The 25,561-nt window shown below is 27.7% G+C and overlaps 1 protein-coding gene across 1 annotated transcript in view; it reads right to left on the bottom strand.

The window, feature by feature from the left end:
- The window catches only part of LOC122856607 (ionotropic receptor 93a), a 32,551-nt gene extending 18,924 nt beyond the window's left edge, over positions 1-13,627 (bottom strand). The window contains exons 1-9 of the mRNA XM_044158359.1: positions 13,513-13,627; positions 13,151-13,438; positions 12,915-13,064; positions 12,632-12,858; positions 12,374-12,562; positions 12,123-12,266; positions 11,810-12,058; positions 9,608-9,763; positions 9,301-9,537 (exon numbers count right to left, since the gene is read on the bottom strand). Coding sequence (XP_044014294.1) covers positions 9,301-9,537; positions 9,608-9,763; positions 11,810-12,058; positions 12,123-12,266; positions 12,374-12,562; positions 12,632-12,858; positions 12,915-13,064; positions 13,151-13,438; positions 13,513-13,627 — 1,755 coding nt within the window. The remainder of the gene's footprint in view (positions 1-9,300; positions 9,538-9,607; positions 9,764-11,809; positions 12,059-12,122; positions 12,267-12,373; positions 12,563-12,631; positions 12,859-12,914; positions 13,065-13,150; positions 13,439-13,512) is intronic.
- Between the last annotated feature and the right edge of the window lie 11,934 nt (positions 13,628-25,561).

Genomic DNA, 25,561 nt, shown 5'->3' on the forward strand with positions numbered 1-25,561 from the left:
GCGTGTAAAAACAGATACACCCATATTGTAAATATAAAATGTATATATGTATGTATTGGTGCCTCCGTGACACCAGTATAATTTTGTATTTCATAAATGTATAATGAATGTGTGTCTGCGTGTCATAGAGACGACGTAGAAAAATATAAACTGCACTTCTTGTCCGGCCACCAAACTAAACGGTGCGTCCGAAAAACATTGAGAATATTAATTAAAAATTGTATTTGTGATTTGGCTCTGCCATATCACAACTAGTAAAATATATACATATTGTGTCTTGTTAAATTGTCATATTAAATATTCTGCTTGTTGAATAAATTATTTTATTATTTTTAATATTAAATATAATTTTGTATCTCTGTTTTAAATTATTGTTTTAAAATTAAATTAATGTAAAATAGTAAGTGAGAAAAAAGTCTACTCACATCGTCAAAAAATTCGACAAAAAATTAGATTATCGTGTCGTCTTATTATCGTATCGTCATAGGCGTTGTCGTATCGTATCGTGCGTTATCGACCATAATTTTCATTTTTTAATTATGAAATATACAAAGTATATTAAGAAGATTAAGAAGCCATTTGAAGCTACAACACAATGAAATTTTTCTTAAATATTTTCAAAGCAACAAAGTTTCAGAAAATAAACAACAACTGATATCAGATGCTTTTAATAGTGGTAAAAAACAACAGGTAAATTTTTTTGATAGTCGTTTTTTTTTTTTTTTTAACTATTGACATTGTTAAAATTATTTTCAATATTCATTACTAAATGATATTGAATGGCTAATTTATTAGTATATTAAATTTTATTATTTATTAGTGATTAAAAAAATTAATATTGAATTAGTTATTGGAATGATAATTTGTTACTATTGTTATAATAATTAAACCATTATATTCATTGGATATAATAATTTTATTTTTGTTTTTATAATCAAATTATTTAATAAAATTAGAGGCATTACTGCAGATAATGCTTCAGTAAATGATGTATTTATAAAAACTGTGGGAATAAAATTACGTGAAAAGAAAATTATTTTTGATGCTGAAACACAACATTTTCGTTGCTTCCCACATATTTGAATATTAGCTGCTCAAGATGTTATCAAGAGCTTAAAACTAGACAAAGAGTCGAATGAAAATTTTTATAATTTATATGAAGAAGATGAAGAACTTGCAGATGATGATATGGATGATGATAATGATATGCATCTTTTACCGGTCGTAAAACTCCGTGATATTTGTAAAAAATTAAAAAGTTCTCAACAGTTGAATAAGAAACTTGAAAATTATTGTAGTATCCATGAAGAAAAAAAAATTACATTACCCTTAGATGTATCTATAAGATCGAACGGTACTTATGCCTTGATAACAGCTGGACTAAGAATTAGAGAATCTTTATCATCACTAACAACAGATAAAGACTTAAAACTGCAATATTTATATACTAATGATGAAGAATGGTTTTTACTTAAGACTATCCAAAAATTCTTAAACGGATTGAATCCCCTCTCTAAACAATGAAGTGGAGAAAATTATGCTACACTGCCTTCAGTTGTTGTTGGTGTTAATATTTTACTCGTCAGCATTGGAAAATTATGTCATGAGCTTGATGGAAAATCTGGCATAAACGATTGTGATGTAATTCTCATTCAGGCTTTTCAAGCTGGACGAGATAAATAATGTGCACTATCACAAGAGTAATTGGATTTATTGTGATGTCTTGATACTTGACCCTCGACACAAACTTGAAACTTTTGACAAAACACCTTGGGGTAAAAATTTGAGAGATGAATCGTAGAAAACGTTCGAAAAAATATATAAACAAATTATGTTGATAGTGCTGACCAAGAAGAAGAAATTGTTAAAGAAACAACTGGTAGTGACTCAGATGACGAGTACACCAATGGTATGAATGAGTTGTACTGCACAAGCAAAAAAAAAAAAATCAAGACTGGGAGGCAGAGCTGGACAACTACTTACATTTGCCACGAGCTGATCAGAATGTCAATATTTTGGAATGGTGGAAAGAAACCAAAATAATTTTCCACGATTGACTAAAAGGGCAAGAGATTTTTTATTGGCAATATGTGCTTTGAGTACACCCGTGGAACGGTTGTTCTCAAGTGCTGGATTACTATTAAGAAAGCATCGTAGTATTTTGAGTGATGGAAATATAGAAAATTTATTATGTATAAATTCATGGTTTAAAAGTTTATTGGCAAATGATATTAAAGAAAGACTTAAAAAACAGATGAAAAAGAAATATACTCAGTGCTTAATATATACTTAATATATACTTATATTATTAATATATACTTTATATATTAATTTAAATAATTTGTATATAAAAAAAACATTAATATTACTTTAATGTTATTAGATTAATATAGTTAATATTGAATGTTGCAATAATCTATTTTTTTTTTATTATAAATAAGATAATTTAACTTGAATAAAAATGTGTATTTTTTCCGATATTATCGCGATAATGCGATAATTTTATCGGTTATCGTCAACCAAATATCGTATCGTGTCGTGACGACGATACGATAAAAAATGGCACAAGCCTGTGTCTAGCCTGAAATGTTCACCATGTTGCTGGTGTCGGATTCGTGTATCAGGCTTGACACAGGCTTGTGTTCCCAGGATTGACACAGTCTTGCAAAAAAAATTATAAAAAAATATAAATAAACGATTATTATTACTTTATTATTTTTGACATTATTATTTTTGGCGCGATACAATTTAAATTAACGATAATAATTTTAACGAAAATAAACGGCGTAACGGGGAATCGATCCTAAGTTTCTCCTGTGGAATGCTCTATCATGTCAATCACCGGGGTATTTTTATATAAATGACTATTCGAGATTTAATACACAGTCCTTGTAAAAGCCTGTCAAGATAGTCAAAACCTAATAAATGCTATTTAGAACTTCTATTTACAATTTATAGATCTAATTATTATAATTTTCGAAGTGAAACTTCTTTTCGCAGAGTAGTAGAAAAAAAAATGTGTGTCGGTCAAGTGACGCTCGGGTGTACGACTGATCGGACTGTACGACCGCGCGGGCTGTACAAACGCTCGAGCGTACAACTAGGCATTTGCCAGTACAGTTTATTAGAGTGAGTAGGGGAATATGAGTGAGTGAAAAAAGAGATGATGTGCTTGGAATGAATGTGTGTGAGTGTGCGTTTGCCCATTCAATTGCCCGGCTGATCGATATGATATTCATAATAATAATAATAATAATAATAATAATAATAATATAATTATTAACATTATTATCAACATTATCAATATCATTGATATTATTATTATAAATATTATTATAATTGATATCAATATTATTGTTGTAATGTAAGCACCGAACTTTTTTAATTTCAGATATATTATAATTTATAAAATTATATATTCAGGGTACAATTGGATACCCCTAGCTCCATCTTACGCATTATAAGGGTAACACATTAGGGAGCAAACGCATCCCCGAGCACCCCCGAGTATTCTCAACCTACCCTACGGTCAGCTTGTGCAATTGACCCAATATTTCAGCTCCCCCCTTACAGCTCTAACCACTTTTAATATTTGTTTTTAACAGAACTTAAAATAATCTCAATTATTGTTGAGTACTTATTATTGTGAGTCACCAGCCGAAAAACTGTAAGTTATATTTATTCAATACTTCCCTGATAAAAAAAAACTGGCAGAATCTGGCAGAATAAACTGACAGAATTTGGCATAATCTGGCAGTTGTTCCAAAAACCAGTCTAAGTCTGTAAGAATCTGATAGAATCTGGCAAAATCTGTAAAAATCTGTGAGAGTCTGTCGGAATTGGTAAGAGTCTGTCATAATCTGTAATAATCTGTCGGAATCTGCCATAATCTGCCAGATTTTTTCACCAGGGTTTGTTGATTTATTTTGCTTAAATATTTTCAATTATATTTACGTAATATTTGGCTACGTAAATTATTAATTTAAACTCATTAAAATCGTCGTGAATTTAACTTGTAATAAATTCTGACCGCATGGTCTAAGTTGTCTTGTTCTTTTAATTTAAATTCAAGTGCACGCTTTGTGTTAAATTGTTCAATCAAATAAATATTGAATAAAGTAAATTATAGTTGGCTGATTTAAATATTAATTTGCCAACTAAAAATTATTTAATTATATAAATATAAAAATCAACGACCTCGTGGTCATAAATTTGGTCTTAACTACGATCTGTGAGGTACAGTAAAGCGTTCATACAGTTATTAAACTAAACACAAGTAAAAGTGATCTTCGTTATAATTTTTATTGTAAATTCAGTGTTACACAAGTGCGTCAATTATCGTATATGTTGGTAATAAAATAACTATTGTTATTCATCATTGAGAAGTCAATCAAGGTCACGTGTACAGTCAAGGTCCATGTCAGTCCAAATATTATTTATCTTTTACTCATCATCAATATTATTGGTAAAGTTGTGGCTTTTCAATGATGAATTTATCTAATTATCTAACATTATATTATTTGTGTCTGACTCAAGTTTTTATAAATTATTTGTATTCAGTTTGTGTAATATTTTCGCGTATTTTTCAGGTTCCTCTTTACCTCTCCCTACATTACGCTAATTATCCCCCTACCTTTCTAATGTATCTTAAGTGAGCAGGATAAACTGCTTTTGTTTATGATTACAAGATCAATGGTGCTCAACTCGAAAGAGTTGATAATTTCAGAGATCTTGGTGTGATATTTGACACTGTGACGTATTTACATAGTCTACAATATTGAAATTGAATTCACCGGATGTAACACAATCATTTATACCAACATTTAAGATCATATAGCAACAACAGTCAACGGGAATATTTTTTCGCCGATTTATTCATTTTTAATTTTAAAAATTAATTAAATAAAATATAATTCTGTAAGATTTTAAATAAGGAATTTTCTGACTATCATGGGAACAATGTTTTAGGATTAGTCAAAGCAATATTCCTACCACAAATTAAATTTAAAATCAAGATTATAAAAACCGTAACAATGTCACAACACTCACTCTTGCTTTTAAATCTCAACGTATACTTATTAATCTTTAATTAAATATTCACATTAAATAAAATTTGTGTTAATTATTTTACAACCACTCAATAAACTAAATTCCTTTATCATTGAATTATCGAAATATCGTTGTGTTAAGTTCAGACTACTACAACATCTACAGGTCGATCATCCACATTGACACGCCTCATACATACTGGACTCACACATATTCAACATCAAGATATTTTTCTAAATTCTAACACATTTTCCTCTCCTAAATCCTGTTACCCAGTAGGGAATAACAAAATTAGGTAAAATCAAACATTTGTTTACTGACTTGTTTATTTAAAATCACATTCATAATTTAATTTTTTTGTTTTTGTTTCTTTAAGTTCAATTAAATTATTTCATAATAATAAAAATAAACCTGTCTCGTAACAAAATTGGTGTCAGAAGTGGGATACGTAGTGAAATGTGTAGAAAAATTAATTAATAATTCGTGATGGGAAAATAATAAGTGTTTAAAATTGTCATTAATATTTTATATTTTATATTTCGAATTTATATTATTAACATTTTTACAAAAGTCATATAAATTCATTAATATTGTTTATTAAAATCATTTAAAATGTCGTTATTCGATATTGATGAGACCTCCGGGAGTTCTCATATTTACGAGGAAATATACTTCTCTAATTTACAGAACTTGACAAGACAATTAGACGATGACAATTTATCTTTGCATATAACTATTTTAGAAGCTAATGGAATATTCTTCTAAAAAACAAATTTCTTTAGAACAGTTACTAGAGTTATTGATCAATTGGAAATTGAAAAATCTAAATTAGAAAAAGAACTTGAAGATGAAATTTATACTAGAAAAGTACTTGAAGAAGCCAGTACTCTGGTACATGAAGAGTTAAATGACTTACGTGAACAGTATAACCGTTATCAATATCAGGTAGTTAAAGAAAAATCGGAATTAAATCAAAATTTGAAAAGAATTAAAAGGGAAAAAATTTTTATTGACCACATTAATGATTAACATTCAATCATACAAGCATGTCATCAACGCATTGATTCTCTTACACAAAATTTAAATAATCAGGCCACGCAACACACAGACACTAAACCAAATATTCTAAATTCAAATCAAACACGTACTTGTGTCAGTCCACAAGGAAACCAATTTTTTTTGCAACATAATGAGCCAAATACACACGTAAAAACACGTAGTAAACAGGGATTTGTTTTGTCTTTAAAAAATAAAATTGTTGGGCCAAAAGCTAATTTAATAAGTAATGAAAATATTACATCTATTGAAGATTTGAATAAATTATTACGTACAATAACTTATACTGGACGTTCGTTAGATACTATTTGGAATGAACTATCAAAAACCGTTATGAGAAATCATGAAAATATTGATGAATATGAAAATCGAGTTTACAAATTATATAGTGATTTAATTGATTGTAATGAGGGAGATAATGATGGATTTGGGCGAATGAATAATGCTAAAACTGAAGAGAAAGTTATTAGGCAATTTATTAGAGGATTAATTCGAGATGTACGTATGGTATTGGAATGTAAACAAATTAAATGTGAAAAATTTTTAGATGTCTGAAACGCTAGTGAGAAATTATATAATGAGCATGTTGAAACAATTAAACTCAGACGTCCTAACGATATTAATGTTGTTACTACCATTGGTCAGAAAAATAATAATGAAGTAACTAATAAACCATATAATAATAATTATCAAAATAAACCATTTGTTAATAATAATAATAGTATTAATAATAACGAGTCCATTCAGTTAAATGACAAACCAAGTACTTCTAATGGGGAACAAAATAAAACTCCACCTACGCAAGGATATTATTGAACAGAAATGCCAATAATAATATTCGTGAAAATAATAATTCATATCAGCATAATAACTATCAGAATCAAACAACCGGGTATTATCAAAGAAATTCTAATGATCGTCCACAATTAAATAATAATCGTAATTATAATAATAATAATTCTCAATTTACAAAAAAATACAGTGGTCAATGCGAAATTTGTAAAAGATGGGGACATGATATATCTAGATGTAACATGTATAAAGAAATTAGAGCTAGAGTCGAGTCTGAATTATCAAAAAACGATGCGAAGCCAGCAAATCAGGGTGGAGATTCACCACAACGGCTAGCACCCAGTCACACTCAAACACAATTGAACCAACAAGCACAGAAATCAAATTAATTGCTAAAATAAATTTAACTAAATCAACCATGATTCCTTCTATATCTTTATATACTAAAAATTTAAAAGGTATTTGTAATTTAATGCTTGACACTAGGGCCGAAGTTAATATATTTAAAATCACAGCTCTTAAAAATATAAATCAAATAAATTCTAATAAAAATATTTCATTACAAGGAATAACTGATGGTATAATTCATAGCTTGGGTACAGTCACATTATCAATAAAGGGTTGTCTTACTGAATTTCATGTAATCGATAATAATTTTCCAATTTTTTATATGGGGATTTTAGGATCAACATTTTTTACATATTTCAATGCAAATTTAAATTTCAACAATAATCTTTTAAGTTTCGGAAACAATAAACAATTAGAATTTCCTTTCGGTCAACCTCACGAAATACCAGCTAATAGTACAATAGCACTAATATTAAATACAAGTAAATATTCTAATAAAGATGGGTTAGTTTCAAATCTATATTTTGGTGACGATATAATTATTAAAGGGAATGTAAAAGCCAATGATGCAGGTCAACTTTATATAAATATAACTAATATTTCTAAAAATAAATTATTAATTCCCACACCTTTGGTCAAGTTAGTAAAATCGCGTATAAATGAAGGTGAGAATAATGCAGATGAGGATGTAACTCTAGACGAAGAAAAAAAAGAAATAAATAAATATCACATAAATTTATTAAATAAAAAAATTCATGATTATTCTAACTTCAGTCCTAAAGCTGATATTCTTAATATAATTCAATCTCAAGAAAATATAAAATTACCAGTCGAGCCAGTTTATAATGAAGAGAGAATTAATAAAATAAAAAATTTAGTAAATGATAAAGAATTAATAGATACAGAAAAATTGCTAGTAGAAAATTTGATTAGTAAATATCAAGATTTATTCTATTTAAAAGGAGAAAAATTAACTTGCACAAATGTAGCTCAGCATAGAATTCCTACAATTGATGACATACCAATTTTTGTAAAACAATATAGATTTGCTCAAATTCATCAACTAGAAATAAAAAAACAACTCGCAGAATTAGAAGCGCAGGGAATTATTGAAGTGTCGGATAGTTCATATTCTTCACCGATATGGATGGTACCAAAAAAAGATGCATGGTCCTAATGGTGAAAAGAAATTTAGATTAGTAAATGATTATCGAGAATTAAACAAAAAATCTATCGAGGATGCTCATCCTTTGCCTAATATTCAAGAAATTTTAGACCAATTAGGCAACGCTAAATATTTTTTAACTTTTGATTTAGCAAGCGGCTTTCATCAAATTCCAATTCACCCAGATGATAGACATAAGACTGCTTTTTCTACTCCTTATAATCATTATCAATATACACGTGTTAGTTTCGGGTTGAAAAATGGACCTTGCATTTTTCAGAAAGTTGCTAATAAAGTTCTGAGAGGGTTACAGGGAACCAGTGTATTTATGTACATGGACGACTTAGTAATTTACTCGCAAACCCTAGACGAACATGTAGATAAATTTGAGAAAGTAGCTAAAAGGTTTAGAGCCGCTAATTTAAAATTTCAACCCGATAAATGTAATTTTTTGGAAAAGGAATTGTTATATTTAGGTCACGTTATAACTGAACACGGGGTAAAACCAGATCCAAAAAAATTGATCGCAGTAAAAGATTTTCCACGACCCATTAACGTTAAAGGGGTTAGACAATTTTTAGGTTTAACAGGGTATTACCGTAAATTCATTTTTGACTATGCCAAATTATCAAAACCTCTTACAAAATTACTAGAGAAAAATACTGTTGCTTCAAACATAATTTCTTCAGCAACATTTATTCCTTAGCTACTGTTTTTCCTTGGACCTTATTATTTATTTAATAAATAAAATATATGTTAATTTATTTTAAAAAAAACCATGTCCTTTGATACGACTAGGTTTTTCTTTGATTGCTGGTATCTATTTTTTGAGTGCCCCTCAATCAAAAGTGTAACAATACTCTCATTTCTACACTACTCGAGAAAAATACCTGAGTTGAGTACGGGGAAGTGAATAGCAATGCTCTAGACTGTGGTTGTGGTATACCAGTAAGTAGCCCATAAGTTTGAGTTGAAATTGCGTTAGTAAAGTTGACATTCTTTTCTTTTTCATATAATACACTTGTGATAGCGCATGCTCCAATAAATACTGATTTTGTTCGAACTAACTCAATGACATCACTTGGAACTTTTTCGGCAGCTGACATTGAACATTTCAGCAAGGAATCCTGAGTTAATTATTATTAATATAGATTTATTCGATATCCTTTTTTTTTTTTATTTGAGTAAGAATCATACGTTTTTCGTTGAAATCATCTGAGGCTCATTTCCGCCAGAAACAGTTTTGAAAGTAAAATTTAATTTATTTGACAGTTCATTGATAACATCAAAGATTAAGCCATCCCATTTACCTCTCAGATCGTTGACATTTTTTTCTTTTAAATTGGGACTCAACTTTTGATAATGCCAGGGAGAATTCTTAAAACACAAAAAATTAATCAAACTACTTTAAGTATACTTGGTATTTATATGAAATAAGAAAAAAATATTTTTAGCTTAGACAGAAATATCCCATATTACAGAAGCTGAAAGGATCGATTTAATAGATTTTCGTAAATGTATCTAATAGAAGGATTAAGCTAAATAAATTAATTTGTAGTCTACATTAATCTCTTTGCAATATTTTCCATAACGCAAATCAAAATATTATTGGCAAATGACTAAGGAATTAATTTAGAGTGCAAATTAATTTATTCAGTTTAATCTTTTTTTTCACCCGTTTGTCAATATAGTTTTTCGATTTATTACGGCAAATAAATTAATTAGTAATTTTTATGAAAATCCTGAGAGCTGTATTTAGTGTTTGCCAGAGTATGTTTGTATGATGCGCATTGTAAAACAAAAGGTGATCATATAGCGATACGGTTTTTTAAGGGAAGTTCGTCCTCCCGTATTTCTAGTCTTCTTGGTTCCATACCTTAAGCCACGAAGGATTCTTTCAGTGGTAGCGTCATATCAAGTCCGCCAATGAACATTGATTATATACAAACCATTTGCACTACTAACACAACAGATATTGGAACTTGTCTCCGGTAACTTCAACGGAGATCCTTCCATCCTTATTATTGAATCCATTCCCAATAGTTGATATAATAGTTCAAAACGGAAACAAATAAATAATCAAAGCATGTCTTTTTATAAAGCTTAAATAGCTTATCAATTTCGATTTCGAGAACGAACGAATTACAGAATTTCGTTACAAATATGCGGAAAAGAATGTAACTAAAATAACTATAGTGTGAATAGCTATAAAGATATTAATAATAAATATTATAATTATGCCTATAATGTCATTTTTAAATATGAGAAACTTGGAGAAAATAAAAAGTTCCCTTGTCGGGATTCAAAAATGAGTCTTTTCCTCTCGTGAGCAACTGCTTTAAAACTCTATGCTTCTTGATACTTTTAATAATCATTAACAATAATGTCATTATTCAATGATCATATAAGTTTATTTTTGATAGAATATCAATATTGATAATAATTCCAGGCACATCATTGATACTTTACTGTAGACTCTGTCTTAGCATACCTATTTATTTCTCACTTGCTCTTGTAAAGCTCGTAAACTACATGGACAAACGCTAGAGCTCAAGCGTCCTCTTTCTAGTGCCCAAGCGTAATAAAAGTCACTCACGTTAAAGCGTCACTTACTTTCGAAAAGAAATTTCACTTCAAAAAATAAATCAAGTTTCATCACATTAACGTGTGGTTTTGTAAATAAATAACCCGTTGAGATGGAGGATCAGCAAATCACTTCTGAAATTAAAATTCCTTACGCAAAATGATTAAATCCTATAATTTTTAAAATAGCTAAGACTAACAGGTCATTCAAAGTAAAAAATTTTAATATTTAAAAAGTCTATGACCAAGCATATGAAAAAAAAATTGTTGTAAAGTTACTGAATTTATAAACAATTATACTGATTCTGTTTCCCACACGGAATTTCCAGTAACTGCATTTTACAAATAAAAATAAATGCACATGCACTGAAGATAAATGATGCCATTTAACTTCAGGGACAAATATCTATATGGTCTAGCGAACAAGCAATCTATCAAGAGACTCGGTAAGTATAAAGTTGAATAATTTGCTGGATAAAAAAAAACTAAAAAAAAAATTAGGCGCTTTTTCGATACATGGTATAATAATAATATAATAATAAAAACTGCAGCGCCTAATTTTTTTTTTAGTTTTTTTTTATCCAGCAAATTATTCAACTTTATACTTCAAAATTTTGACATTTTTTTGGATATTTCACGTCTTTTGATTATTAAAGGTATGATAAATAGACAGGTATTTAAAAATTGAGGCTTTTTGGCGACATTAATTGTAAATTTATGTTTTGTTTTTATTTGCTAGAGTTTTAAAAATTTTCAATAGGAAACAAATTGGTTACCAACTTTTTAATTGTACTTAATTTTTTTTATAGAACTTACATTGTAGGTTGCAATTGGAAGTGATTTTCTTCGAAATCCATAATAAATGTGAGGAAACATGTGATCCATAGATACGAAACCTCGATCTGGTGTCCATATTCCAGTCACAATGAGTTTGTGTGGTTGAGTGTCTATGCTAGAACCAATTGTATTGCCCCAGGTCAATCCTGACTGGAGAATCCAATTCATATCACAATCTACTTTGCAGCTGCTGCCCGAAGAATCTTGAGTTTTATTATAAAACTGATCCTATCAAAAGATATAATTGAATACAGATTTAAAAATTTTCATGTTTTTAGATAATAGTTATTACGGAGAGATACTCCAATAAAATTTGACTTCTGTCGAGTTTTGAAAATCCAGTTGCTTCAAATTGTTCTTCGGTAACTTGACCGTACAAATGGGTTTCAATTGAAGATACTTTTTCTATAGCAATTGCTAATGAACCCATCATTTCCTGAACAAAGCATAAAGCTCTGATCTGTTATTAAATAGATTTGAAAATACAGTTGAACTTAAATTTAATGATTGAGTTTATTATGTTTTAATTTGCACAATATTTACCGAAATATTTTCATTATATTTTATATCATTCTGATAATTTTTATAGGTCTCATTGTAAAGAATAGCAATATTTTCACCTTCTCCTAACAACTCTATCGGGAATCTTCTACTTCCATATGGAAATTCTACCATATTCGGCACGATGAATAGCCACTGGGTGCTTGGGTTGAGCATTTTTAGTGATCTCGCCTGCAAGTAACAAAAAAAAAAAAAATCTTTTTTATACATTTGATTGAGCGATGATTATTAATTACTTACAGTTTGCAAAACATGTGATAACGTATCATGTGCAACGATGACAATAAACTGATTACTAAGAAACATACCTGTTGAAAACTTTACTAATATGTTTTGGATATTTTGATTTGTAACAGTATCGGATTTACCACGTTCAAAAAAAAATAAAGAATTTGTTGATAATCCTCTTGCTAAAATTGGCAATTCATCATCGAATGCTTGAATGATTTTACCAATCGTTTCTCGTTCTGAAGAACATTTTTAGAATAAGATATGTACAGAGTCGGAAGATTTCATATAGTACCAATTGAATCATCATGAAGAAATGTGGCCTTGCTCCAGTGAAAAGCTCCAGACACCCGAAGATCATAGAATATTTGAGGTAGCTCTTCGCCGGGATCTACGAGAGGTATGCTCATTCCTTCTTTTGCTGGAAGTCTTGGGCAATTAATATCTGTGATGAAATAAAATTAAAAGTTTCATATTATAAACTTTGGAGTATGACAAAGTCGTACCGATAAGTGTTTTATATTTTATTACCAGTAATCGCCAAATGAACTAATTTTTCGATTTTCGCTCGCTTGAATAAATTCCATGCTGTCTGACACGTTGACACTGACAACAAAATCATGTAATCCCTTGCCAAATTAGTTTGAATATCTTGGAAAACATGAATCGATAGTCCACTTATGTTCATTTTCTCACGAGCAATTTTGTCCACTACATTTGTGAATGACGCTACACTTTTCTCGTAAGCGTCTTTTGAATGAATAAATATTTCTTTGATCAGGATTTTTCTTTCGTAGAATGATTTTTCAATGACTACGGCTGAATGATACAATAAAAAATGTTTATACACTCATAAATATTTTTTAGAAATCATGAAAATTTATTTTATTTACCCATTGACGCGTTGGCATTCACTAAAGATGGAAAATCATTGAAACTGAAAACTAATTCAACTCCGACTAGTAAATAATAGAAACAAAAAAGACGGCAGTTACTGTGTTGAAACATTGTATGAGACTAAACTACAATTCGATGTATAGTACACATTAGATCAATAGATTGCTATAAAACAAACTCATAAAATCGTAATTATTTTATAAATAAATAAAATCAATTTACTACTTGTAGGTCATCCACTACTGCCAGAGTAAAGGGTTTCAGCATATTATCGTAAATAATAGAATTTCGATGAATAGTTAACTTAGTTATCTGTAAAAGAAAAAAAAGTATTCTCTTCATAAGAGAAAAAATCAATTAATCATTGTAGGCATTCCTTCATAGAAAATTTCGCCATGGACTCTTAAATATGCCATCATTCCCCACTTGTTAGTTCCTTCATCATTATTTTTCTTTATAGGTGCACAGTTTTCTCTAGTTCTTAAATCGATTTAATGTGCAAGGTAAGCCGCTCGCTTAGTTAGAAAAAAATATTATATTTCATGTGCCAACCCGTTTGGTCACTCTGGTGGAACACTAAAAAATCAAAAGAAAAATATAAATTTTATAGAAAAATCACTTGTGACGAAAATTAAAATTTTCAATACTCCGGTGGGTCATGTGCAATTATTAATTGGTTCATTTTTTTTTTTTTTAAAATAAATGTCATATTGCTCATAGGTTATGTCGTTTTGTTTACTACGGAATATTATTATAAAAATATGTTCATCTGTGTGAGTGCGTTTTACTGAGCAGGGCTGCCAACTTCGTGCGACTAATCTGCCTCAATATAATTTTGACAGATTCCAATGTTAATCAGTTCCGTGACTCCGAAAATGAAATTTTGTAATTAATCATCAATATCTTTGTCAATTTTTAAGATATCGCGTTCATATTTGCGGCAAATTGTAGATAAAAATAAAATGAAACTTTAAATTAGTCGGTGGAAGTTAATAGGATGGATAGTTTAAGAGTTATTAATTTTTAAAAAAAAAAGACAAAATGACAAATTTGATATTTTTAGCATTTACGGCTTTAATAATTACTTTTTAAAAAAACGAAAATATACGAATTGTAGGTATTAAAAATACGCTTCTTTTGATCATAATATGAAGTCTCTAGGTCTATTGGCTAAGGAGCTACGACACTTTTTTTTTTTCCTTAGACAAATGCAAAATAATGTGAAAAAAAATTACCAGTTATTTCAATGAAAAAAAAAAAAAAAATATGACAAAAAATTAAAATCATTTTATGAAAAAATATAAAATAAACTAATAAGAGAGAATGAATACTAGTTTATTAACATAAGAGCTACACTGCAAAAAGAAAATTCTATGACATAGAACTCTTGTTCTTGGAAATTTCGAGGTTCGAAACGAGAAAAAAAATTTTATTTAAAATCAAAAGTTTCTTGTAACAAGAACGATAAATTTCTTGTTAACAGACAATTAAGATTTAAAATAAATCTCATATATCTTGAGAAATATGTAAGTGTTTTTGATTTTGAAACAAAGGTTCTTGGAAAAGGTCGCATTGGTTCTCAATCATAGGCAAATAAGACTTGAAATAAATCTCATGTTTTTGAAACATATATGAGTGGTCTTGATTTTAGAACAGAGGTTCTTGAAAAAAGTCGCATTGGTTATCAAATCAAGGATAAAATGATTTGTAAAAAATTATAATTGTCTTGTTATTTTTCAAGTTTATAAATTTTTTTTTCACAGTCATATTGAAGTTTCTCTTGTCTTCTTCAAAACAAAAAAAAATTTTAGAATCATTTAATTATTTTTTTGAAAATTAAAAATTTTTTTTTTCGTATAAATTTGTCCAACATCTAGTCAATAGCAAGTCAACAGCAAGTCAATAGCAAATTCTTAGCAACTCAATAGCTAGTTCATAGAAAAATAAAAAAAAGTCTAAAATACGGTATTTAACATTTTTATTGTTTATTGTTGTTGTTCAATTGTTTATTATTAAAATTTTTTTTTTTTTTTCAAATTTATGTAATATCGGTGAAAAATTAAAAAAAACGATATAATAAACAATTAAACAACAACAATAAACAATAACAATGTTAAAACCGTATTTTAGACTTTTTCTTTTTGCTATTAACTAGCTATTGACTGGATGTTTCATCTCATTTTATTCTCGCGGTAACTTTCCATAAATTACCAAAACTCAGATAACAACGAATTACAGCTCGGACATAACCTAAAAAAATTTAATATCATTCTTCGCCATGATTATTGAGAAATGACATCGAATAACGCTATAATAATGTGATAGAAACATTGTTAATTTTTTCCTTAATTTATGTAAATCAATGTAATATGTTCAGTATAATGCAGAGCCTTTGTAATCAGGAGACCCGGTAGGGTCTCGCCTCAGGTTTAGAACGAAAAAAATATATAGAACGAACGCGAACTCTCTTGCCGGGTATAAGTATTTTAAGTTTGTGCTCTGTGACGTCATAATTTCTAATTTATCAATTTCTAGGATAACTATTGCCCGAAAAAAAAAAATGAAAATAGTTTTATCATATATATCGATGAGATTAACATAGACGAATGGTGTTTATCTGACTCTTTCTGTGATGTCTCAGTCAATTTTTGGAATATTGTGATCGTTTTGCCGTCATTTTGAAGCTTATTGAAATACTTTATGTACCCTATTGACCTCTAGATGTTGACCAATGTAGCTGAAAATTTGAGAGGCTTCTTTTTCAAGGCTTATTTCCCTAGCGGAACATTCAACAACAGTTTGATAGCGACTTGTTAATGACATGGGCGCTTACTCAATAGCAGATTATTAGCAAGTCAATAGCAAAAAGAATTATGGATACAAACAAAACATAAATTTACAATTGATGTCCCTGGAAGACTCAATTTTAGATGAGCTGTTTATTTTTTTATCATAGCTTTAATAATCAAAAGAAGTGAAATATAAAAAAAAATATGTGACGTACTCGCTTTTGCAATTACGATTTTCACAATGTAATTCGATATTTCAAATATAAATTAATATTTCAACATTTTGTCAAATTGTAAGTTAATAAATTCTTTTCTTTTCATTTTGCTGAAACATACAATATTTTAAGTCCGTTGAACCAAAGCTAAATAAAGTCAGCAATAATTAATTGCTGATTATTATGAGAACCGTTTATAATTATTGGTCAAAAGATATTCCTACCACGAAATATTATTGTTACGAGTTCTATAAAAACCTACGTATTTTCGGAAACAATTGCTCTCGTGAATAACTAATTATAAAGGTAACATCTACCTTTCTTTCGGCATATATTTTAAATCATGTAATTTATACAATAAATAAATAGTTTTACTTTAATTTGTGTTGTTAAATTAATTAACATTTACGCCATTTTTATTATCAAGTGATTATCATCAAGACATTTTCCATCTACAAGGTCGACCATCCAGATTGACAACGCCTTAAAAACCTTTTTGATATTCACCTCTAACATCTTTAAAAATAAACTACGCACATTTACCTCTAATCCTGTTACCCGGTTGGGAATAACTAAATAGAGGACTTTAAAATATTGTCTACTGACTTGTTTATTTTATTATAAAAAAATAAAATTAAACCTGTCACGTAACAAATAGCAAAATTTTAAAGTATAAAGTTGGATAATTTGCTGGATAAAAAATAAATAAAAAAAATTAGGCGCTTTTTCACGATAACGCTTGCGATACATGTTAATAATATTATAATAAAAAGCCCCTAATTTTTTTTTTTTTTTTTATCCAGCAAATTATTCAACTTTATACTTTAAAATTTTGCTATTTTTTTTTATATTTCACTTCTTTTGATTATTAAAGCTATGATAAAAAAATAAACAGCTCATCTAAAATTGAGTCTTTCAGGGACATCAATTGTAAATTTATGTTTTGTTTGTATCCATAATTCTTTTTGCTATTGGCTTGCTAATAATCTGCTATTGAGTAAGCGCCCATGTCATTAACAAGTCGCTATCAAACTGTTGTTGAGTGTTCCGCTAGGGAAATAAGCCTTGAAAAAGAAGCCTCTCAAATTTTCAGCTACATTGGTCAACATCTAGAGGTCAATAGGGTACATAAAGTATTTCAATAAGCTTCAAAATGACGGCAAAACGATCACAATATTCCAAAAATTGACTGAGACATCACAGAAAGAGTCAGATAAACACCATTCGTCTATGCTAATCAAATGGAAAAATGACTTGCGTTCTGCGTGACTTCTAGATGTTAACCAATATAGCTGTAAATTTGAGAGGCTTCTTTTTCAAGGCTTATTTCGCGATAGAACCGGTTAAACCGAAAAAAAAAAATAAAAGTAAAATCCGAAGAATCCTAGTGTGTAGGCTTGAAATTCTTTTCGGGAAAACCGGGTGGGGACAAGTGTGAGTGAAGGATAATTGTTCAACATATGCTATTTTAGAATATTGTGATAACGAATTTTATTCACAAAAAGGTCAATATGGGGCCGGCACAAATTCCCCACTTTTATATGGCAAAATCTTGTGTTTTTAGAAATTGAAAAATCCCTAAATTGATTTTATACAAATATTTAATTTTACAAATATTATTTGTATCAAATGGTAAAAGATATGAATTTTTTCTTATACAAATTTCTATTTGGTAGAAAATTCATACAATCAAAATTATTTGACATATAAATTAATAATTAACAAATTTGATCTATACCAAAATTAATTTACATAGAATTTTATATGGGTCAAAATTTGTTTTTAGCGAATTTTTTTTTGTTAGAATTTTTAGATTTGCAAACAGTAACTTCGATGGTACAAGATCGGCTATGCACATTGCTGAGTCGATAATGTAGAAACTCAGTAAGAATATGAAAAAAAAAAAAAATTTGTAAATTTATTTTAATATTAATTTATTTCATGTAATAAATTAATATTAAAATAAATTTAAATAATAATATTTAAATAACTTATAAGTTATAACTAAAATAAAAATCTTCACTTAAAAAATATACGCCATTAATTAATTCAATTCAATGTAACTTTCATTATTTTTTAATAATCTATTTTTATTAACATTTAAGTGGCATTATGAGAGTATAAATTATAAAAATAAATAAAAATCCAAGTGATATGTTACCCAACGTTTAATGTATGAGAAAATAATACAATAATACTATTCAAAAATATGTTCTTCTGCTAACGACATTTTTCAAACGGTTATTTTCTATATTTATATCAATTTTATCATATTATTTATTTATTTTCATCAAATTAACTTCTGATAACAATGGTGTATGATTAGTTGAAATATTAAGACCAGTAAGAAGACTTAAATTTGCCTGAGGTTTATCAATATTTGCATAAAGAATATTGTTGATAAAATTATAATAATTAAAATTAAAATTCTCATTATTGTTGATAAAATTGATTATTTGATTGTAATTAACCCGAAGAAGTTTTATAATAATCATTATGATTTAAGTTCTGTGGATAATTTGTAAAATTGTTTTAATAATATTTTGTTGAACAAAATTTTTATTTTTCATAAATACGTTCACTGAAATTTTTGAGTATTTCGATTAACATAATTGACATTTGTATCATCATGTCAAATGTAATATTAATTAATAAGAGTTGTTGTTGATGTTGTTATTGAATACTTTGTTGTATTATTCATCAATTGTATAGTATACTGCTGATAATTTTTGATGTTTGTGATATAATTTCATGGTTAATATGAAGTGTTTTCACTTGTCAATATTCAGGCAACCTGAAAAATAATATTAATTACGTTATAATGAGTACTTTTTTTGTAAAAATTATTATAATAAATATCAAGATGCATATTCTTTTTTTACATAATTTTTCAACAGAGCTAACACAACTTCGGCACAAATTCTACAACGCAAATCAGCTTTATCTCGAATAACAAGCTTCCTTATTGAATTCAAACAATTGTAGCAAGTAAACCAGTGATTACATGGAACAGTAGTGTACTCGACGATTTCTTTCTTACACAATTTGCAGAGTGAGTGGTCTACTTTATGAACTAGAAAAAAATGTAATAAACTAAATCAAACATCATATTAGGCATGTTCAACGCAAAAAAATAAAATATTATAACGTTCGTCTTGTGGCAAACAAATAAAAAAATGACTCACATAAAAAAATGTCTACGTTACTATCAGTTACTGGATGATTTAATATTTGTAATTTTTTATCGTCATTTATTTGAATAATTTTAAATCTTCCAGCTTCAGGTTGAATATCTATATATACAAGACAAAAATAGAATATTTATTTACAAAAAAATGAAAAGATGCAGTGTGTACTAGTATCATAATATAATAAATGAATGATGAAGAAACTTACCAACATTGTGTACTTGGGCATTCAAAAATACATCTACTTCTTCTATGCTTTGTACTAATAATGGATTTTTAAATGTTCGAAGGTAATGATTTGCCCATGAAAAAAATATTGGAATATCAAAATATCCTTCAGTGTAAAAGTGCCAAGCTCTTTCAAGAATATCCTCTTGTATTCTATAACTTTTTTTTTGTGGCTCCCTTACTGGTATAACATCATCAAGTGCTTCAATTTCAGAATATGGAACCGATACCAGTCGAACTAAATTATCTAAAAAATTAAATCATGTTACTGTCTAAATTGAAGTATTTAAAAATGTGATTACAATAAAAAATTAATTTTCGATTTTAAATTTAAATAATACTGATTTTTTTAAAAGCTCGAGTTCTTACTCCAAACAAATACTAGATAATATTTTAATTGACTTCGATTTTTATGACTTAATAACAATGGAATTATTAAAATATAAATAAATATACTTTTATTGGATTTTTTAATATTAAACTCTTCAAATTTAAAATGACTATTGACAGTAAAAGAGATTGGATATGTGTGGACTCTATTTTGATAAAAATTTATATTTTTTGAATTATTTCGATTAAAAAAAAAAAACTTATTTGATGTCCAAATATTAATAAAATAATTTTCAAAGTAATTGGTTAGATAATTATTGATGTGGTGGCTTTTTAAATTGAATAATTTTACCAATTATAATTGTGAAGATAAAACAATGTTGTAGTATAAATAATCAACGTTGAAAAAAATAAATTCTTAAAATTGTACCTGTGAATTCCCATACAGACGGATGGATACCAATTCTAACTTGCAGTGTTTTATGGTATGATTCAATGGGGTTTGTTGTTCTTAACTTTAAACAAAAAACAGTCAAATTTTCAGGACCAACATTATTCAACCATTGTCTTTGCACATACTTTAAAATACCAGAAAAATATTCAATTTGCAAAAGTGTTGCGTTTGCGACCAGCCAATTAAAAGCTGGTATCATGTCTCCAGCTGGAATTAGAGGTAAAGCTTGCAGTTTTCGGTAAAAGTTTTTGCCTTGTTGCCATTTTTTAAGGTGTTCTTTGGCTTTTTTGGTTTTTAATTTCTTTTTTTTTTTATCCAAATTCTAAAAAAAAAAACAACTCGGAAAAGATTGATTAGTAAAAAATAAAATTAGTATTATTTTTATGAAAAAAAAAATTAAAAAATATATCATTATTATCATCCTAAATTTAATTATTAATCAAAAATATATTTACATATAAATGATGAAAAAAACAACGAATGACTCGTACACCAGGATAAGTCGTGTGAACAGCATTAATTATTGCTGTCTCAAAATCTGTATAAAATTCACGAGCAGTAACATGTGGAGTCCAAGCACGAAATTGCTGTAAAACTTCGACATAAGCTTGCTCTGTTTTTCGATCCATTAAAGCCCATGTAACTGGTTCGTACTAAAATATAGCCAGTTTTTTTGGTGACAAATATTTTACATGAAAGGCAAAACGTTTTTAAATATTTTCCATGTTGATAAATAATAAATGTTGTATTTATAATTGAAAAATAAAATATATATTATATAATATACAATATATATATATATATATATATATATATATATATACACATAGATAATTTAATCAATGATAAAAAAATGATGAATAAAAAAACATAAATTACCGTGCCATCTATGTAAATCATTATTGTTAAAAATTGTAATTTTTTTCCAGAAATCACTGGACAAACTTTGTACGTTGCATCAACAAGAATTCGATCAAAGTTTATTTTTTGCAAGAGCACTAAATCAGCTAAAATTGTAACACAGCCTTCATGTATTTCTCTTGACACAACAGAAAGAGTACCTCCATGATATTGAAGTAAATGGTTCCATTCAGCAGAATTTAATAGTTGTGAAAATTTTTGTAAATCAGCAGGGTTTGGAGGACATGATTTTGCTCGCCATCTATTCATGTTTCGTCTCATACGATTATAGGGATATACTGATGCTCCAATTGGATTTCTAAATATATTTTAGTTGCATCATTATCAAAGAAAAAAAAAATATCATTATTATTGTAATTTTTATTTTCAAAAAATTAGTATATATACTTACTTTGATGCTACCTTATCATATATTAAACGTTTTCGATCTTTAGAAGACATCGTTGAAACTTTCAAAGTCTTTTTAAAGAAATCCACAGCTTTTAAATCTTTATTACTCTTTATGTGTCGATGTGTTCCTTTGACAACAAGTTTGTCATCAGTTTTAATAGCTCGAACTTTGCAATTATATTTGAGTCGTTCTTTACACTCATAATATCTACAATTATCAATTATTTATTTTTAATATTTAAACATATATAAATTATACTTTCGACTTAATAAAAAAAAACTTAAATCATCATCACGAAAATACAAAATTTAAAATATCTATTTAACATAGTTATTTATCAATTTGTATTCATTAATTATTCAATTTCATTACCTGGCAGTATTTTTCATTGACTTATATACATAGGTAAAACCCTCATGATAAATTTTATTTTCCATACTGATGTGTTGTTTGTTTGTTTTTTTTTTTTTTTAATGTACAACGTAGTTGCAAGGAATTTGTTCCTTCATTGATATCTGGAATCTGGTTGAACAAAAATTTTATTTTTATAAATATATTTACTGGAAGTTTTTTTTACCTGGTAAATTAACTGAATAATTGCTGGTTGTATTATATCAACAGTTGTATTGTACTGTTGATAGAATATGTTTGGTGTTACTGTCTACTGACATAATTTCTTGGCTAATATGAGCTGTTATCACTGGGAAATATTCAGACGACCTAAAAAATAATCGTAAAACTATTACATTTTATTTAATACTCTTTTGTAAAAATTGTTATTATAATTACCAAGACTGATTTTTTTTGTACGTAATTTTCCACAGAGTCAATTAAAGAACAAATGTGTTTTTTTTTTTTTTTTTTTTTAATTTCCAACGTATTTTACACCACTCTTTTGTTAAAAAATAATTATCAATTAATTATTTGCTAATTTGTTGTAATTTATAATTTATAATTATTTATCCACAAATAATTTTTTGCAATAGTTTAACACATGGGTATAGGTTAGCGAATTTTCTAGATTGTTAGTTAAAAGTTTGGGATGTAAACAAGTTTTTTTTTTTTTAATAAACTCACCACTTGAGAACTAGGGCGCATTATTTCGATATTATTCCATTCGCGGTTCTTTTGTTTCTTAGTTCAGCCCATTATCGTTCGCTGTTCGTCTGTTTTTGCGTATCATATTGCGACGCATTATAACTGAGCTTCTCAATAATTAAAATATTTATACTCATAAAATTTTAAAATATTCGTTCATAAATTTAAACGATAATTACTTGTTGGAAATAATATTAATCATATTTAGAAAAACAATTACTTAACGAAAATATATGGGGCATTCTGAGTCAATTCAGCTGGTCATCTGCCTGACCCTCTCGGATTGAGTTGAAAATTTTTTTATATGTTGTTTTTGGCTTCTTATGCAGCCTGAATTTTTTCGAAAATTTTGTGACGTATTTTAGCCGGTAAAGTAGAGTGTTTTAATGTTAATTCTCTTCTTTCATAAAAAAAGCCCCAATTTAAATACATGAAATTTTTTTCATAAAATAAGGTACTCAATCCACGTGTGTTCGATTAAAAATTAGAGTGGGCCGAGACGTTTTTATGCTTTTTTTTTTTTTTTTTCAATTTTTTTTTTTCAAAATATTTTGAAAAAAAAAAAAAAAATTAAATTTTTAAATACAAAAAAATAAAACAAAATTAAAACATATCTTGGTAAAATTTCATTTTCGGCGTACTTTAGAACTAAAAAGTGAAAAATTTCAATTTTTGACGAAATGTTCGTGATAATGCTCTCATCATCACCCAAAAAAAAGTAATTATCAACTTCAAAAGAGTATTGACGAGCTTAAGGATGAACTGGAAAAAAATGTTGAAAAACAACTTCGTCCAATTAATGATATTTATGAAAGTGTAATGAAGAATAATCCAAGGTAATTTATAAAATAATTTATTTAAAAAATTTAAAAAAATCTAAAGACTGTATTTTTTAAAATATAAATTTATTAATAACTTAATCAATTGTTCATAATGACAATGATAAACCATTTAATAATTTATGCATACAACAAGAAATAAATTTATCAAAAAATATACAGCTAACTGAATTTATTACGTTTTGAATTAATTCGTAATGACAAGCTAATGGATAAGCTATTTGGACAAACAACTGAATTAAAAAATTTTTAATATATCTATATATTTTTTAAAAACTGTTTTAATCATAATTACAAATTTAATAAACTTCTTTTCCCCACCAGATTCAATGAGCTACGTAAACATTATCCATTAACCAAAGCATACAATACAATGTGGCGAGTTTCAAAAGAACGAGTTTTTCCTGAGGCCACAACTTATTTTGAAATGAAGACCATTGTAGACAGTGAAAATTGGGCCTCTTTAACACAACACAATCACGTGAAATTGCAACTCAATTATTGTCAAGACAACGATGGAGCACAATTATTACTATTTGGTGATCCAAAAGTTACAAAAGAAATGGCAGCAAATATAATTGTTGTTAGCCATGTCAGTCATGTACTTCCAGACATAGAAAACACATCAGAAGTCATATTTGTCCTTGCAAAAGCTCCTCGATATAATTATGTACGTATTCTTTTTGTTATTTGAAATAATTTAAATATTTATCGTACTTGTTTTTTGTTTTTTTATCCAGCTGAACGGTTTTCTTTAAATAATATTTTTAAATAAATAACATTGATAGATTAATATTGTTAATTTAATATATAACATAGAATATTTAACAATATATATATATATCAATGTGGCGTTATTTTAGAAAAAGTCATATCATTTATATAACTAATATGATTATAATCTAAATTAATTATTTTCAATTTATTCAGGCCACTGAAAAATTCTGGTTTTATTGTTGTTAATTCATTTTTTGCCACTGTTAAATGTCTAATGCTTGTTTCATTGAAAGCGGTCGAAGACATATTAGTAATTTTATTTTCACTTAGATCTAATTTTGTAAGTTGAATCCATCCATTGAATATTTTTTTTTCAATTGTTTTTAATTGATTAAATGATAGTTCAAGATTTGAAAGTTGAACTAGTCCAGTGAATGTATATTGTTGAAGAGTTGTTAATTTATTATTGTTGACTATCTCTTGATAAGAGTGGTGGGTGAATTTAAAGTTGAAAATGCACCTTGTCCAATTTTTGTGATATTATTACTTGATAAATCAAGTTTTTTTTTTTTTTTTTATTATGAAATCAAGTTTATTTATTGCTGGATAAAGTTCGAAAAATGTTTGAAGATTAATGTTCATTATATTGCTATTAATTATTGTTAAATTTTCCAACAATACAAGTTTTGGTAGTGATTTTGAAAAATCTTGTCGAACTCCATTGATTTTTAATGTCAATGAACGTAGTGATTCTAATCCGGCAAATATTTCTGGTTCTAAAGATACAATTCCAGAATTAATTTTCAATGATTCCAACTTTGATAATCCAACAAATCCATCTGGTTTTAAATACAATTGGCCGTCTGTAATATTTA

The sequence above is a fragment of the Aphidius gifuensis genome, linkage group LG1 (assembly GCF_014905175.1).
Source record: "Aphidius gifuensis isolate YNYX2018 linkage group LG1, ASM1490517v1, whole genome shotgun sequence".
Taxonomy (NCBI): domain Eukaryota; kingdom Metazoa; phylum Arthropoda; class Insecta; order Hymenoptera; family Braconidae; genus Aphidius; species Aphidius gifuensis.